This window comes from Peromyscus eremicus, chromosome 18 (assembly GCF_949786415.1).
Source record: "Peromyscus eremicus chromosome 18, PerEre_H2_v1, whole genome shotgun sequence".
Classification (NCBI taxonomy): domain Eukaryota; kingdom Metazoa; phylum Chordata; class Mammalia; order Rodentia; family Cricetidae; genus Peromyscus; species Peromyscus eremicus.
The window spans coordinates 1,567,240-1,583,840 of record NC_081434.1 but is presented as its reverse complement, the minus strand read 5'-3'; the positions used below and the strand labels follow the sequence as shown (position 1 = coordinate 1,583,840).

Below are 16,601 nucleotides of genomic sequence, written 5' to 3'. Positions count from 1 at the left end.
TATCAGCTGTCAACAGCTTTGCCTTCAATGTGATGAAAGGTTTTGCAAACAATCACCTCCAGGTCCTTGACACTGTCTTTCCTTGGGACTGTATTTACAAAGCATTCTTTAGCCCAAGGTACCAACTGGCTTAGCTTTCAGGAAAAACTTAACTGGCCAACTTAGCTGGGTATGGTTGACATACATCTGTATTAATCAGAGGCAGAGGGACCTAAGTTCAAAACCAGCAAAAGATCTGATCATGTCTCAAAACAAAGACTGGCACAAAATCTGGCATTCTATGACCAAATTATAGTCTGCATGGCTGGAAGCCACAGTGAGTACCCTCTCTACAATAGGAATATGATACTCTTGGATGACTCAGTTTATCCTCCAGAACCCACATAAAAAGGTTGAGCTTGGTTCATGCATAAACAGGATCCTGGAGCTCACCAGCTGGCTAGTGCAGAGACTACCTCAAAAAATAAGGTACACAGAGCCTAAAACACCAGGTTTGTTCTGCCTTACGGTTTCCAGAAGCACACACAGAAAATGAAATAACACACAATTCACACCTGGCACAGACACATTCAAAAAGTTAAGTCCCATTTTATTTTTCCAAGGTGTTTTTTCTTTTGTCTTTATGAAGCCATCTCTTTACATGGGCTTTGGTGGAGGTCGTGGTGCAGCACCCTGAAAAAGAGATGAACTAAATTAAAATGGTATTTAAGCCTGGTGAGGTAGACTACTTAATTCCAGCACCCCAGAGACAGAAGAATCCTAGGTTAGCTAAAGCCATAGTCAAACTGTGTGAAAAATAAAAACCTAAACCCACCCACCACGTATGGCAGAGCACTTACCAGTAGCAAGCTGAAGACCTAGATGTGGTCCCCGGCATCACAAAAACCAAAGAACCCAACCACGAACCTCCCATCACCACTAACCATGGTTTCAGGCTATAAACAAATTCGGGATAGACACCATACATACTCTTCCATTGCAAACAGCTTACCAACTCTTGAAAAAGCAGTTTTAAATGTAGGTTACACCTATGATAGCACACTAAAAACTGAAGTGGATACTTTTCTGGTTAAGATCCCATGTCTCAAGGAAAAACAAGCAAGATTTACTTACAGCAGGTCTAAATCGTGGTGGGGGTGTCCGGTCCTTGCGGGCTTCACGGGATCGATTCCTGACTACCTTGCTATGAATAGCACAGCTCACGCAGTAATGCAGCTTGACATAGAGCTTGGGAAGCACATAGGCTGACCAACAGAGAAGCAGTTCAGACAGATGTCCATTTCTCATTACTCCCTCTTATTCTATTAGTCAAAATTATTTGAATCAACTCTAAATAAAGGCACCTCCACAAAATCTTCCCTACCCAAAGCAACCACTCAGCAGCCTGAGATGAACCAACAATACCCCTGCAAACCAAACCCACCTTGCCACCATGGAAGCACATCACAGCCTACATCTACTGAGATAAAAGTCCGTCTCTTGGAAGAGATGTGCCATTCAAAAGGCTAAGGAATATTGAAGTCAGAGTGGGTCACACAGTGAGAATAGCTCAAGCTGGGGAGAAAGAGCTCAGCTCTGCTTGCAGGTATAATGCCTACCATTCTCATTTAAAAAACAAACAAACAGGCCGGGCGGTGGTGGTGCATGCCTTTAATCCCAGCACTCGGGAGGCAGAGGCAGGCGGATCTCTGTGAGTTCGAGGCCAGCCTGGTCTCCAAAGTGAGTTCCAGAGGCCAGCTTGGTCTTCGTAGTGAGTTCCAGAAACAGCCAAAAATGAGAACTCATGAACTGCCTGCACTCTGCCTTATTTACAACTCAGTCTTAACATGTTTTATAAGTAGTTTAATGAACTACGTTTATCAGATGTCTATCTCTTACAGCTTCATTGCACTCCCCTCTCCCAAACAGGTAGTCACAGGGATGGGATGCAGGCAGCGTTTGCCTACCATGCACGAGCCTCGATCTGCACCCCAAAAAGAAAAAAACCCCAAGCGCAAACCTCAACTTTAAGCCATGAAGGGAACCCTCTGCCCAAAGCTGAATGTGAACCAAAGGTAGCCAAGCACACCCTTTCCGTCTTCGTCCTTACACACTCGGGGCCGCGGCCCACTTACCGTCGAAGACACTAGCTTCGGAGATGTCCCTGACAGCGGCGGCCTCGACGATGTTCCGAATGACGAACTTCTTTATGGCCTTGTCTTTGGGCACGCACCGGGCGCAGTTCGTGCAGCGGATCGGCTGCACATGGCCGCGGCCCTTTTTGGCCCGACCGTTGTTTCTTCTTTTCTTGGTCTGAACGTGAGAAAAGACACGCTGCTCAAGCAGGGGTGCGACTCACGCGGCTTCAGCCCTTTCCGGCCAGTAACCGCCCGCAGCCCCGGGAGGGCGAGCCGCGCAGGTCCCGGGCACTCCAAACGCGGGCTTAGAGGGGACACCTGGCCACTCCCTCCTCCGAGCCTCCGGCTCTCCAGTCCCTGCAACCCGAGACCCTACTTCTCACCCAAGGCTCAGCCGCGCGCTCTCACCACGCGGCGATACTCACCATCTTGGAGCCAAGACCCGAAAGAGGATCCGGCTCCTCGCCGGCCACTCTTATATAGTCCGAGATTCCTACGCTCACGCCGGGGGCGGGGGGAGAATATTAGAGATGTGTAATTCTAATTACTCTTAGCAACTACTGTACTCAAATTTACCTAATTATTTAGCGTTTCCGCTGAAACGTAGGGTTAGAATAAGTCCCTACAAATTATCTGTAGAACAAAGTACCAGCGGGACTATTTAATCGGATGGCGGAAGACTAAAATGTTATACGTTTTACGAACCAGGAAGTAATTCTAGGCACTATAACATCCGGTTTACGTTGTCTCCAGAGCGGAAATTATCCGGAATTCGGTCTCAGGACGCTCACTCCCCGTTCCCAGAGGCCTAAAGAGATGCATTGTGGGAGTTGTAGTATGAATCCGAGCGGACTCTGGCCCGGAGTGGACAGACTAAAGGCGGCGCTACACCACCGTGAGACGCCATGACTTCATTTCTTTGAAATTGGATTCTAGGCGGAGGAGTAAAAAATAGAAGACCCAGGAGGAAATAAACCATTTTGTAAATTAATCCTTCCAAATAAAAGGTTCAAGCCGGGCGGTGGTGACGCACGCCTTTAATCCCAGCACTCGGGAGGCCGAGGCAGGCGGGTCTCTGTGAGTTCGAGGCCAGCCTGGGCTACAGAGTGAGTTCCAGGATAATCATAGCTACACAGTGAGACCCTGTCTCAAAAAAACAAACAAATAAACCAAATAATAGCTTCAGAAGAGGGCTGGAGAGATGGCTCAATGGTTAAGAGCACTGGCTACTCTTCCAGAGTGACCCGGGTTCAGTTCCCAGCACCCACATGACAGCTCACAACATCTGTAACTCCTGTTCCAGGAGATCCAACACCCTTACACAGACACCGATGCAGACAAAACACCAACGTACATAAATTACAAATTAAAAAAAGAAAAAAAAAGCTTCAAATGAGACAAATTATTTATTTATTTATTTATTTATTATTATTTATTTATATTTATTTATGTTTATTTATTTATTATCTATCTATCTATCTATTTATTTATTTATTTATTTATTTGAGACAGGGCTTCGTATGTGTAGTCCTGGTTGTCCCGGAACTCGCTCTGTAGACCAGGCTGGATTCGAACTCAGATTGCCTGCCTCTGCCTCTAGGATTAAAGTGCTGGGAGTGCTGAGATCAAAGATGTATGACACCACACCTGGCTTGAATTCCCTTTCTATTCCTATCAGCACAGAGGAGGCACTGTAGTTAGTACCTTGTATGTACCCATTCGATTTAACCGAGCAAGTCTATCAGATACATACAGTTATTCTCACTTTATTTTGAAACATAGTCATTTAGTCCAGACTGGTCTTGAACTCATTTTGTAGCCAAGTGTGACCTTGAATTTCTTGTCTTCTTGAGTCTCCCAAGTGCCGGAATTACAGGCAACCCAGAGTAATCACTCACGTAGCTCAGAGGGTAACAGGGTTAGTCCTACAAGCCTAAACACTGGATTTCAATCTCCAGAACTAAGTAAAAAGCCTGTGGGGAGCCAGTGGTGGAGGCGCACACCTTTGATCCCAGCACTCGGGACGCAGAGTCAGGTGGATCTCTGTGAGTTCGAGGCCAGCTTGGGCTACAGAGTGAGATCCAGGACAGGCTCCAAAGCTACACAGAGAAACCCTGTCTCGAAAAACCAAAAACCAAAACCAAACCAAAAACCAAAACCAAAACAAAACAAAACAAAAAAACATCATTCCTAGCAATTGGGGAAATGCAAATCAAAACCACCTTGAGATTTTTATTTTACCCCAGTCAGAATGGCAAAGATCAGTGGAACAAAGCACAGGAAATGCTGGGGAGGATGGGAAGGGCTCCTTCACTGCTGGTGGGATTGCAAACTGGTGCAGCCACTATGGAAATCAGGATGGAGAAGTCTCAAAAGGTAAAATAAGTCTGTCACATGACCCAGCTGTGCACTCCTTGGCATGTGCCAGAAGGACTCGATATCCTACTCTGAAGACACTTGCTCAGCCTTGTCCATTGCCAGGAAATGGAAGCAACCTAAACGTCCTACAACTGATGAATGGATAATGAGAACGTGGTACATACACACTATGGAATACTATGCAGCTGTTAAAAAAAAGCAAACAAGCCATCAAAGAGACAAACGAAAACCAAAATCATGAACTTTGCAGGGAAACGGATGGACCTATTGAATGAGATAGACCATATTTAATCCTAGAAAAGCCCACATTGAATGAGATAGCCCAGACCCGGAAAGTTCACCCACATAGAAAGTTCCTAGCTCCAAGTCTTCAGGTGTGAGTACATATCCTAGAGCAACTGCAGAAATCAGGAAAGTAAAACGGAGCCACTGCCGGGGTACGGGGGGCCTGGGAGGCAGTAGAGAGGGGGGTAGCAGAGTACAAAGGAAATGGAAGGGGGGGGTCTTTTGAGGGAGGAGGAGGGAGGTAAATACAGAAAAAAAGGGGGAGGAGGTAAAGGAGACTAGAGAGGGGAAATGGGAAGGGGGAGGGAGGTAAATACAGAAGAGGGAAGTGGATAAAATAATAAGGGGCCTGGAGAGATGGCTCGGAGGTTAAGAGCACTGACTGCTCCTCCAGAGGTCCTGAGTTCAGTTCCCAGCAACCACATGGTGGTTTACAAGCATCTATAGTGGGATCTGATGCTCTCTCCTGGCATAAAGGTGTACATGCAGATAGAGCACTCATATATAGATATAAAATAAATAAATAAATCTAAAAAAATAACAATAAGGATTTCTGAAAAAGCCATAGAAATCATACTATTAACTATCTACCCCAAACCCTATAATACACATAACTCCCTGATAAGATAAAAGGGAAACTATTGAATCTACTTTTTTAAAAAGGAACTACTTGTTTTTTTTTTTTTTCAAGACAGGGTTTCTCTGTGTAGCTTTGCGCCTTTCCTGGAACTTGCTTTGGAGACCAGGCTGGCCTCGAACTCACAGAGATCCGCCTGACTCTGCCTCCCGAGTGCTGGGGTTAAAGGTGTGCGCCACCACTGCCCGGCTGGAACTACTTGTTTTAAAAAGGATAAGTAATAACAATTTTTTGTCTGAATTTGTCAAATGTTAATGGACTGGACATTGTTAATGTAATTCTTGATTGTATATATTGTATATACTTATTGGATAAAGTTTTTCTTGTATTAGTTGTAAGCTTTTTTATTTTAGACAAAAAGGGGGAAATGTGGTGGTATTGTGTTCCCCAAATATATTGTGCACCTTAATAAACTTATTTGGGGTCAGAGAACAGAACAGCCTCTAGACAGACATAGAGGCCAGAAAATGGTGGCACTCACACCTTTAATCCTAGCCTTCTGGAGGCAGAGATCCATCTGGATGTCTGTGAGTTCAAAGCCACACTGGAAACAGCCAGGCATGGTGACTCACACCTTTAATCCCAGGAAGTGATAGCAGGAAGCAGAAAGGTACTTAAGGTGTGAGGACCAGGAACTAGAGCCTGGCTAAGCTTTTAGGCTTTTAGCAGCAGTTCAGCTGAGATTCATTCGGATGAGGACACAGAGGCTTCCAATCTGAGGAAACAGGATCAGCTGAGGAATTGGCGAGGTGAGGTGGCTGTGGCTTGTTCTGCTTCTCTGATCTTCCAGCATTCACTTCAATACCTGGCTCCAGGTTTTTTTTTTTTTTTATTAATAAGACCTTCTAACAATTTGTGCTACAACTCCCTGTATAAATTTACACATATATTTTTCTTTTTTAATGAATCTTCTCATCAGGGATGATGGTGCTCCCTCCAAGATCACCTAACAAAATCCCCAACACCAAACACTAACAAAAAGAGAACACCTCTTTTGAACTGTTGGCAAGAGACTCCTGTCCAAGGGACCCCCCAAACATACAGCCTGTTTCCATTGCCCTTGGTTACCCCTCTGAAGACAGCATGCACTTCAGAAACAGGGCCCAGAGACCCCTGAGTTGAAACTGACCTGATGCTTCCTTCCAGAGGACCACCTTTCGTGGTACCAGGAGACACCGTTCAAGCTTCCGCAGGAGAAAGTCATCAGACAGGCCTACCAAGCTGTGATGCCTATGAACCACATCAAAAGCTAGGCGCAAGAGAGGTGCTCCCCAGGGAAGAGCACACCAGTTGGTTGTCCAGTGCCAATGGTCAGCACTGAAACACACACACGTAGCAATATACAGACTGACCAGGCTCTAGCTAGGAATATATATGTATATGTGTGTGTGTGTGTGTGTGTGTGTGTGTGTGTGTGTGTGTATGTGTGCAAAAATGATAAGGGGAAAAAAGGAGACCCTGAATTGGGAAGAAACTGGGGAGGATTTGGAGGAAAGACAGGGAAGGGAGAAATGTTGTAATCAAATTATAATCTAAAAATAATAATAATACAGGCCAGTCTTGGTAGCCCACACTTTTAATCCCAGAATTTGGGAAGCAGAGGTAGACAGATCTCTGTGAGTTCCAGGCAGGCCAGGCTACATACACCCTGTCTCAAAAACAATCTGCTCTGCTAGACCAGCAACTTCAGTGGTCTTGTCTGGGTCCCCCTCAAGGTTAGACTCGGCTACATCGTGAAGGGAGAAACGGTGGTAAGAAGTCTGCCTCTCTCCCCGGAAGGAAAACAAAGGGAGTCTCCAAGAACAAACAGCGCTGTTAAATTACTCGTGTTTATTTATAACAGACCTTCAGCCAGTACAGTACAAAACTTACAGTAGTATTTCTCCTTACACAAATATTTACTTACAGTATATTACAGATACAAAATGCTTCGCAGTAAGTCTCAAAAGCTGGTTTAACTCCCTTTGAGAAAGGAGAAAAACTCTTTAGAAAGAGGGAAGTGGGGGGGGGGTAGGCAAGGGACCAGAGGACGAGAGAAGAGGTAAAAGGGCAAGGGTCAAAGGGGACAGGAAACAGGCTACCAAGGAACCCTGGGGGAGGGGGGAGGTGGTATTGCACTTGCTTCTGTGTTTATGTTTGATCTCCATAATTTCTGGTTAAAAATATATATATATATATATATATTATTTACACAAGGAAAGAAGCTGCCAGAAGTATTACAAAATTCCACAGCCCGGACACTGACACACACACACACACACACACACACACAAAGGTCTGGAAAAGTGTCTATTTAGAAATTCTCTCCCTTCCCCCAACTTTTCTGTATTGTTATTTTTGAATAGTAATAAAAAAAGAAAACACCTCTTTTCTCTGTGTGGGTTTTGGTGTTTTGTTGTTGTTGATTTTTCTTCTTTTTCTTTTCTTTTTTTTTTTTTATGCAAAAGGAGCTGGGAGAGAGCATGAGGATGTTTGAGGTTCCAGAGCTGGGAGGCTCTGAAAAGTAGGATTTTTGTACCTAAGACCCTGGTTAAAGTGCAGTGACGGGCGGGAGAGAGACAGGATGCCCTCTCCTCCCTAGCACCTGGTCTTGTCCTTCCATCTCTGCTCTTGTGGGAGCCTCGGAGCACAATCCTTCAGGTTTCTGGGGGGTTACAGGTGCTAAGGCTGACTAAAGGGAGGGAGGAGTGGAGCACTGAGAGGCTCTGATGCCTCAGAGGAACTAGTCCTTCTGAGGTATCCCCAAAAACATGGCAGACACGGGAGAGGTGGGAGCCGGTCTAACCCGAAGAGGCTCAACGGCCAGAATAGTTCAGGAGAAGTGCAGACACCAACCACAGCTCTGCTGCCATCCCAGGAGTTAGTGCCAAGGTTCTGCTGCGGGGACCCACCCTTCCCTTCTCGGGGGACCACTCCCTCTGGAGCTCATCCCCATTCTCCGCCTTTGGCAGCACCTGCTTAATTGCTACATTGTCAAGGAGGAAGAACCACCCCGCAAAGCTCCTCCCTGCCAATCCGGCCCTTCTGGGAAGCCATGTAACGCAGGAGAGGGAAGAGAAGACAGTGTTTTCAACCCCGCCCTTCTCATGATAGGGAAAGCAGACTCTCCAGAAGGCTTAACAGCCCCATTCCCAGGATCTGATGCAGCCCACCCCTTCGTGCCCCTCAATATCCCTACTAGGGAGAGAGAGAAGCAGAGAGAGGCGGAGGAGCCAACGAAGAAAGGACATGTGGAAAGGAAGATGGAGGGGAAGGAGGAGAGAAGACTGAGACTTATAACTTATGAGGTGCTGTGTTTGGTTTTTACTTTTTTTTTTTTCCTTATTTTCTTTAAACATAGAAAAACAGCCTTTGGTTTGAATCTCAAAGAAGCAGAGAGTGGGATGGCTGTGGCCTTGGCAGGGAGCTCTATAGAGAGACCTCCACGTGCGGTGGAGCTATGCCTTCTCCTGCATGGTCTCACGAACCCTCGGTTATCCAGATAGCCAGGGTCCCTGCAACCACCAGAGAAGAGTGCCCCTCCTGCCCTGTGTCCGGAGCCGAGCATGGAAGGGCAGTGAAGGATGACGCCCTGTTAGTTGCGTCCATCCCATTCTTGCTGGAACAAGGGCGGTGGGCACATACATGTCATTTGTCCTGGGACAATTTTTGGTTATACTGAAAATTAGCAGAGAGAAAAGAGACATTCCTTTCTCCCTGCCACTGATAACAACAGGGCCCAGGAGCCTGGGAATGAGACGGTGAATCCTGCTAGAAGGGGGAGGAAAAAGGCAGCGTGACTGATGGGGCTGAGAGACCCCTGGTTGTTGGGCGGCAACCCACCAGTTTCTCATAAAATGGGGACAGAAGGAGTCCCTGAGAGCCTAGGAAGGTCACTGGAGTGAAAAAGTTTGAAAGGTGGAGGAGAGATTTCTACCCACCCCCTTTCCCGTGCCCTGGTTCTCAGCTAGGCACCTGCAGCTCGCGGTCCGTCAGACAGGGTTGCAGGCCTGGCTTTAGCCCCTGAGAATATAAAATGGGGGCACTGCAAGAAGAGAAAAGCCACCACTGAGGGGAGTGGCAGGTTGAGACCAGAGTGGTGTTGAGGGGTGAGCCGGGGAGAGGGAAGAGCGATATCACATCCTGGAGGGAGGCCCTGAATGGAGGCTTTAGGGAGCTCGTATTCCCAGGTGAGGTCAAGAGGACCCTCAGTCCACAGTTCCTGGGGAGAGTTTCTACAGCCCCTCCTACTTCCAGTGAGGAAATTCTTCATTCATTTAAGAATATAGTGCAAGCTGCCTGGAGTGAGAGGGTTACCAGAGGTATGAAGTACCAGGTAGAAGGGTCCCAGAGAGGAGATAATAATGCCACAGAGCTAAGGTGGGGCCACTGGGAGGTATCAACATCGAAAGTGAAGAGTCAGATAATAAGGGTCAGGATTAAAGCAAGAAGCTCCCTGTCTCTAAGTACAAAGAGGAGCTTCCAACCCCTGGGGCTATTGGAGGAGGTGGGAATCCATAAGGGGAAAAAAAAAATCTAGGCTTAGAGCAGACGGGAGCCAGAAGCAGGAGAGTGAAGGAGTGGCCAGAGACCGCGGTACATTTAAAAAGGTCGAGGAAAAGTCATTAATAAACAGCAAAAATGCCGGGAGAGAAGAGTTCAGAAGGAGAAATATAAGCAAAAAGACTCGTCTGTCACAATGCTTACATCAGCCAGGGGAGAAGGGAACAGGCAAAGAGGGTCTGAGTCAAGTGTGAAGTGAGGTGGTCGGTGGATGCAGAACTCCTTGGGGTGTAACAGGAATTGGGCTAGACACCTGTAGGTGGGACAGTGGAGCGGTGGGCTGAGGACAGGCCCGGGGGAAGAGGTCGCTAGCCCACCTTATGTTCCCCCCGGACAATGTGGGAAGAGAACTCATACCGGTCCTGGCTGTGATAACCACAGATGTTACACTCGAAAGGGTCTCTGAAGCCGTGGCAGCCCATGTGGATGGTGAACATGACGTGGTCCAGGAAGAGGATGCGGCAGTGTTCACACTTAAAGGCCTTCACGGGCTCGCCACTCTCACCCACCACCCGAAGCACTTCCTTGGAGGGGCCTGGGGTGCCCCGCAATAACCCCTCCTGCGGTTTGGGGTCCTCTTTGGCATAGGCGGGACTGTGCCGGCCCACCACTATGGTGGGAGGAGGTTGAGGTGGGGGACCCTGAGGGAGGGACACCACCCCGCCAATCCGATCTTCATGGTTGCTCTCTGTATCTGTGGAATCCTGGCAACCATTGCTGGGGGATGCCCCAGGGTCAGTCAGAGAGCCTCGGGCCCGATAGAGAAGGGGACCTCCATCTCCCAGGTCCTCAGGTCCCTCACCTGCTTCTCGGGACCCCGGAAGCTCCAGTCGGCTGGGGAGGGGCTGCATCTGGGTGTACACAGAGCTGATGACAGGTGTGAGTTCCGAGATGCAGTTGGTCGGGGGGAGGCGGAGGGGACGCAGATGCTCTGTACCCACAAAGGCTAGAGAACCTCCAAAACCAGGCTCCAGGCCGTGGTGCGCCACCAACTCCACATCCTTTTCATAGCCACCGCCGGGGTTCACATCATAGGGGAGGTCGGAGAGGCTGAAACGCATCTGCTTTTCTCCTGTGGAGAGTAAGATCTCGTCGGGATGGGGTTTGAAGAATCCCTAAGTCATGCCCAGAATTGCCCAGGGGCCTACATATAACAGCATCATTATCATCATTATTAATTAGCTTTGGGGACCCAACCCTGGGCTTCACACATGCTAAGCACATCTACCATTGAGCTATACCCACAGTCCCAGGTAACATCATTTAATACACCCCATTTACTCCTCCCCAGAGGGTCAGGTTGAAGGAAAGCTGCAGTCTTAGGGCAAGGCATCTCTTTGACGTTTCATCCTCATTATTCTCTATAAAGTTTCAGATCCTCAGTGAGATAATGCCATTTTCAGGTCAGGGAACCACATGCTCACTTCCTCTCACTGACTCTAAGACCAGCCCGCACAGACTAATCCTTGTTGTGTTTCAAAAGATGGAAAAGCTCAAACCCCCGATGAGTCCTCAATACTGACCACTCTCTGCTCTGTCTTTTATGTATGTTCTGTGTGTGTGCACGGTGTGCATACTCATCTCTGTGCTGGTGCACGTGCATGTATGCGTACATACATGCGGAGGTCGGAGGACAACCTTGGGTGTCATCCTCAGGAGTGCCATCCACATCCTTTGAAACAGGATCTGTCATTGGCCTGGAGCTCACCAATTAGGCTAGCCGGCCTGGCCAGTGACCCCAGGGCATCCTTCTGTCTCTGCCTCCCAGGGCTAGGGTTACAAGCACATGCCACTACGCCCAGCTGGCATTCTTGGGTAGGTTCTGGGGATAAAGACTCCAGTTCTCATACTTGCAAGGCAAGTGTTTTAGAGACTGAGCTACATCCCCCAAGTCTCTAGAAGTATGTCGTCCCTCTCCATCCACACAGGGACATTCTGAGCACCATGGAGACCGCTAGGCTGCTTCCCCCCCCCCCCCCCCAAATCAAATCACCAGACCCAAGCCTCTGGTCTGATGTCAATCAGAGCTGAGAGTTATTGGAGCTATGGCGTAAAGCTGCGGTCTTCTCTCCAACAGGACTCTTCTTACCTACAAACTTCTGGGGGGTGGAACGCTTGCGTTTGGTGAGGCTGTTGGCCAAGCGATCAATGAATGTTGGCCGCTCGGAGGAGGAGTGCAGCATTGAGTCAGGCACCATCTCCAGGTCTCGCATTTCATCACCTGTGGGGGGGGGGCAGGTGGGAGCGGCTGAGTATGAGTGACAGTGGCCCAGCAGCCTTTGCCTGCAGAAAGCCGGCCAGTCAGTAGTCAAGAAAGGTTATACCTGGGAAACGGGGCTGACTTTCTTTCTTTTTTAAATTTTTAGTTTTTGAGATAGGATTTCTCTGTGAAACAGTCCTGGCTGTCCTGGATCTCGCTCTGTAAACCAGGCTGGCCTCAAACTCACAGAGATCCACCTGCCTCTGCCTTCCCAGTGCTGGGATTAAAGGTGTGCACCACCACATCTGGCTCTTTTTGTTTTGTTTTGTTTTTTTTGTTTTTAAACAGGAACTCCCTGTGCAGCCCTGGTTGGCCTTGGACTCACAGAGATCCACCTGCCTCTGCGTTCTAAGTGCTGGAATTAAAGGCGTGGGTCACTGTGGGCTCTTTACCCTACCTAAAGCTCATTCTAGTTACACTTCAGACCATTTGAGGACAGTTACATACACCGACCCCTTGATCCTCTGTCCTTTGTGTTTTCTCTCCCATTAGACTGAAGATACGGGTCCAGATTTCCTGTTTGGATCTCCCTGTAGACCTGCCCCAGAGCTGTGCTGGACATTCGCGGGGATGCTTAGGAACCGGTGCTTGGAAGGTTTACTGAGTGTGTAACCTGTGTTCGCTGGAGTGCTAGAATCACCCTGGCCTGAACTCCTGGCTCTGCCCTCAGCTCCCCTGTGGCGCTACCCACTGTCCCACCTGGCTGCCCAGCCAGAGCCTGGGCTTCGGTGCTGAGGCTCTGTAGGTAGTTGTGGCATCGTTCCTTGTGCTCCTCCAAGGTGCTCTGCTGCTTGTAGCTCCGGCCGCAGTAGTTGCATTTGTAGGGTTTGCCCACGGTCGGGGAGGAGACTGTCGGGGAGAGAGCAGAGGCAGCGTGAGAGTAACCAACTGCGCCCTGTACCCGGAGCCGCACGCAGGAGCGGCTGCTTTCTGCCTGCAGAGGAAAGAACGCTGTTAACTTTGGGGGGTGGGGGGCGGGGCTTGCCATCCCTTCCCCAACCCCACCTACAGCAAAGAACAGGTGAACCAAACTTGGGGAAGAGTTGACGGTGTCGCCAAGGGAGGGGCCCCCTGGCACACCGCTGCACACTGGATTCTAGGTGCTCCAGCTGCTTCTGAAAGGAAGTGACGACCAGGGGACTTAGTAGGGGATCCTCCCTGGTAAGCAAGCACAGCAGGCCCCACCCCAGGATCTCGGGGTCTGGGGCTCAGGCTGCGGTTTAACCTTTCCATGTGGCAGGCGGGTGCAATACTGTTTATCAGACAAGGGGACTTTTTGGCTGCAAGCACCCTGCTCTGGCTGGAGGGAAATTGGTGGGCTGAGGCCGCAGAGCAGTGAGAGCCTTCAGATCTGCCCCTGCGGGAGGAGCCGCAGTGGTTGGCCTTTACTTGTATTTTTTTTTTAACCTCTAGCCCTTGTCTGGTTTTACTGATCATTGTCTTTTTCTGTCACTGTGCGGAGATACCAAGAGAGCCCCAGAGAGCCCAGCGCTGACAGAAAGAGAGACAAAGAGCAAAGGAACAGAAGATGAAGAAGAACAAGAGGAAGAGAACAACTGGGTTCTTACTTTTTGTTTTAAAAGGAATGTGTTATAAAGCTCTGAAGGAAAAAAAAATGGGAAAACTAAGACTGGTAGCTTAGTTTAAACACAACTCTTGGGAGGGGATTTTGTTGTGTGTGTGTGTGTGTGTGTGTGTGAGAGAGAGAGAGAGAGAGGAGAGGGAAAACAAAAACCTGAAGAGGAGCATGGTACTGTATGTTTGTGTTTATTGCTACTGAGCAAGGAGGCAGGAGAAGGCATTGCTAGGGAATTAGTGACTGTTATTCACCCCCCGCGTAGTCTACGCTTGGCTGTGACTAAATCAACCTTTGCCACATTGCCCTTCATCTGTCAGCGAAGTGCTTAAAGGATGAAATGAGTGGCCCTCTCCACCCACGACCCTCTGGGAAACAGTTTAACACAGCAGGAGAGGAACTGTCCTCTAACCTTGTCTCTTACAGTGTGATCTGTAACAGAAAGCATCTCACAGAGATGGGACCTGCACGTGTGTCTGCTTTCCCCCTTAGTCTCCTAAACAACATTCGAAATCTAGTCAATCGACCTTGTCAAGAATTTGGGGGCATAGTAGTGCATATGTACCCCTCCCCCCTCGAGACATGTTTTCCCTGTGTTGTTTTAGAGCCTCTCCTGGAACTCACTCTGTAGACCAAGCTGGCCTTGAACTCACAGAGATCTGCCTCCTGAGTGCTAGGACTAAAGGCGTGTGCCGCCGCCTGGCTAATAGTGCATATTTTTAATCCCAGCACTTGGGAGGCAGAGCCAGGTGGATCTCTGTGAGTTCGAGGCCAGCCTGGTCTACAGAGTGAGATCCAGGACAGGCTCCAAAACTACACGGAGAAACCCTGTCTCAAAACAAAACAAAACACGATGACAAAAGACGGTGACAGGTGTAGTTTCCTAGTGCAAATGAGAGAGGGAAGAAGCCCCCTCCCCCTCCCGCAGGGCTCAGAGTCCCGGGTGATGGGACACATATGGTGTTGGCATCATTAAAACGTTTAGAAAACAAATATCAGGGACAAGCCAGGAATGTTAACCATGTTCCTTTTGCTTCATGTCACAGAATGTGGCAGTAAAATACCCCAGTAAAGAGTCCCACAAATTCCTCACAGACCTTGCTGCCTGAGTCAGCAAGGCAGGGAGGGCTCTATCTGCTCTGTGAGTGCTCCGTGAGTGCTCCCACTCCTCGGTGACAGACACCATCCTCCTCCAATGCAGAGAAGTCCTGAAGCTCTTTTCTGAGCAGGCTGGGTGCCACCCTCTTTGCTGGTTCTGGATAGTCACTGACCTGAGTGTGTGCGGAGGTGGCCTGTGAGTGCGTCACGCCGGCGGCAGGCGTAGTTGCAGAAGGGACATTTGAAGGGCTTCTCCCCGGAGTGCAGCTTGATGTGGCGCAACAGATTCCCCTTCTGTGTGAAGGAGGCGCCACACTGATTGCAGTGGAAGGGTCTTTCCCCTGCAGGTGAAAGAGCAGGTTCCAGAAGACTGGCATGAGGGTGCTGGAGGGTGAAGGGAAGGTTCTCTGAGCGCACTCTTATAGAGGTCACCTGGGGGCCCTCTTACCCTGGGAAGCTGTGGATTAGAGGTGTGTGACTTGCAACCAGTACTGTGCCTAGAACACCTGCCAAAAGACTACTACCCAAAATAGCTCAGTGAAGCCTTTAACTAATTATTCTTTATCAATAAAAGATCTGGAGTCAGATATTGGTAGGAGGTGACTGGTGGCTTCTACGAAGCTTCTCTGATCATTCAGGTTCTTACCCTAATATCTGACTCCCGATCTTTTATTGATAAAGAATAATTAGATAAACGCTTCAGCTCAGAGTCTGAGGAGGGTAAGCAGAGGTCCCCCCTCCCACACCTCCTTTTAAATTATGAGATGAGAAGACCCAGGAACTCTGTCCCTCTTGGGATGACTATAGGCAACTCTCCCCCTGACATCTGCAAACATTTTTTGGTGTTGAGATCCACCACAAGACCTTACACATGCACACATCCCCACCACTAATCTATACTGAAGTTTCAAGAATCCTTCTAGAGGCCCCAGGACCCATTCTCTCTACACTCCGAGAAAAGGAGTAGCAGCTTCTCCTTGTCACAACAGCTGGAGAAAAGGGTCGGGAAGGTTACAGATGTTCCGAAGGGCTCATACCCCTTCCTCTCTTTCGTCATCGAGAAAACGTGCTCCAATCCACCCTTCCCTTTCTGAGTCACCCCTGCCTGCAGTGGGTCTCCTCAGCCTCTTCCCCGCCGATGTCCTAGCACACCTCTGCTTCGGAGCGCCAGCCTCGCCCAGAGCTCTTACTCACCCGTGTGGCTGCGCTTGTGTACCATGAGCACGTTGGGGCCGATACAGACCATGCCGCAGACGTCACACTTGAGCTTGCCATTCGGTAGCCGGATGCCGCCAGGGGAGTGAGGCTCTGGTCCACTTCCATCGCAGTAGCCCAAGGGCTCCGACAAGGAGTCCTCCACGATGACACTGTCATCTTTGTCCAGGAGACGTTCGTCTGGCCCCAGCAGTCGGCTCGACTCCTCATCGCTGTACATCTCCACCTTGATGGAGTTGGCTGGGGGTCAGGGGACTGGTGTTTAGAATAGAGACAGGCAAAGGGGCAACCACTCCCGGGCAGGACGACACTTCCACAGTCCAACAGGGCGACTGCAAACCTTGAGGTGTACAAGTGTCAGGAGGGGCAATAGCCTATTTATGATCTTCGGGGTCGTTCCAGAACTCATCTGAACTGAAAGCAGTCTTTCCCACCTACCACCCACCAGGCAAATAGGGTTTAGAAGAAGAAGAAGAAGAAGAAGAAGAAGAA

The 16,601-nt window shown here is 49.1% G+C and overlaps 2 protein-coding genes across 2 annotated transcripts; both read right to left on the bottom strand.

Moving 5' to 3' along the window:
* Positions 1–559: 559 nt before the first annotated feature.
* On the bottom strand, positions 560–2,673 carry Rps26 (ribosomal protein S26). Its single transcript, XM_059245391.1, has 4 exons — positions 2,543–2,673; positions 2,115–2,292; positions 1,114–1,244; positions 560–672 (listed from the first exon to the last, which is right to left on the bottom strand). Exons 1-4 carry the CDS (start codon positions 2,543–2,545, stop codon positions 637–639), a joined length of 348 nt encoding a protein of 115 aa, XP_059101374.1. The 5' UTR covers positions 2,546–2,673; the 3' UTR covers positions 560–636.
* Positions 2,674–8,960: 6,287 nt separating this feature from the next.
* Ikzf4 (IKAROS family zinc finger 4) lies at positions 8,961–16,330 on the bottom strand. Its single transcript, XM_059245607.1, has 5 exons — positions 16,089–16,330; positions 15,068–15,235; positions 12,920–13,069; positions 12,050–12,181; positions 8,961–11,032 (listed from the first exon to the last, which is right to left on the bottom strand). Exons 1-5 carry the CDS (start codon positions 16,327–16,329, stop codon positions 10,269–10,271), a joined length of 1,455 nt encoding a protein of 484 aa, XP_059101590.1. The 5' UTR covers position 16,330; the 3' UTR covers positions 8,961–10,268.
* Positions 16,331–16,601: the final 271 nt, after the last annotated feature.

Bases quoted from the DNA above. Each gene is read 5' to 3' on its own strand.
- Rps26 (XM_059245391.1), bottom strand. The intron at 1,245-2,114 runs GTAAGTGGGCCG...TCTGTTGGTCAG, and splicing joins CGAAGCTAGTGTCTTCGACG to CCTATGTGCTTCCCAAGCTC. The intron at 673-1,113 runs GTAAGTAAATCT...TCTCTTTTTCAG, and splicing joins CACCACGATTTAGACCTGCT to GGTGCTGCACCACGACCTCC.
- Ikzf4 (XM_059245607.1), bottom strand. From the start codon at position 16,329: ATGTACAGCGATGAGGAGTCGAGCCGACTGCTGGGGCCAGACGAACGT. The intron at 15,236-16,088 runs GTGAGTAAGAGC...TTTCACCTGCAG, and splicing joins ACACAAGCGCAGCCACACGG to GGGAAAGACCCTTCCACTGC. The intron at 11,033-12,049 runs GTAAGAAGAGTC...TACTCTCCACAG, and splicing joins CACCCCCCAGAAGTTTGTAG to GAGAAAAGCAGATGCGTTTC.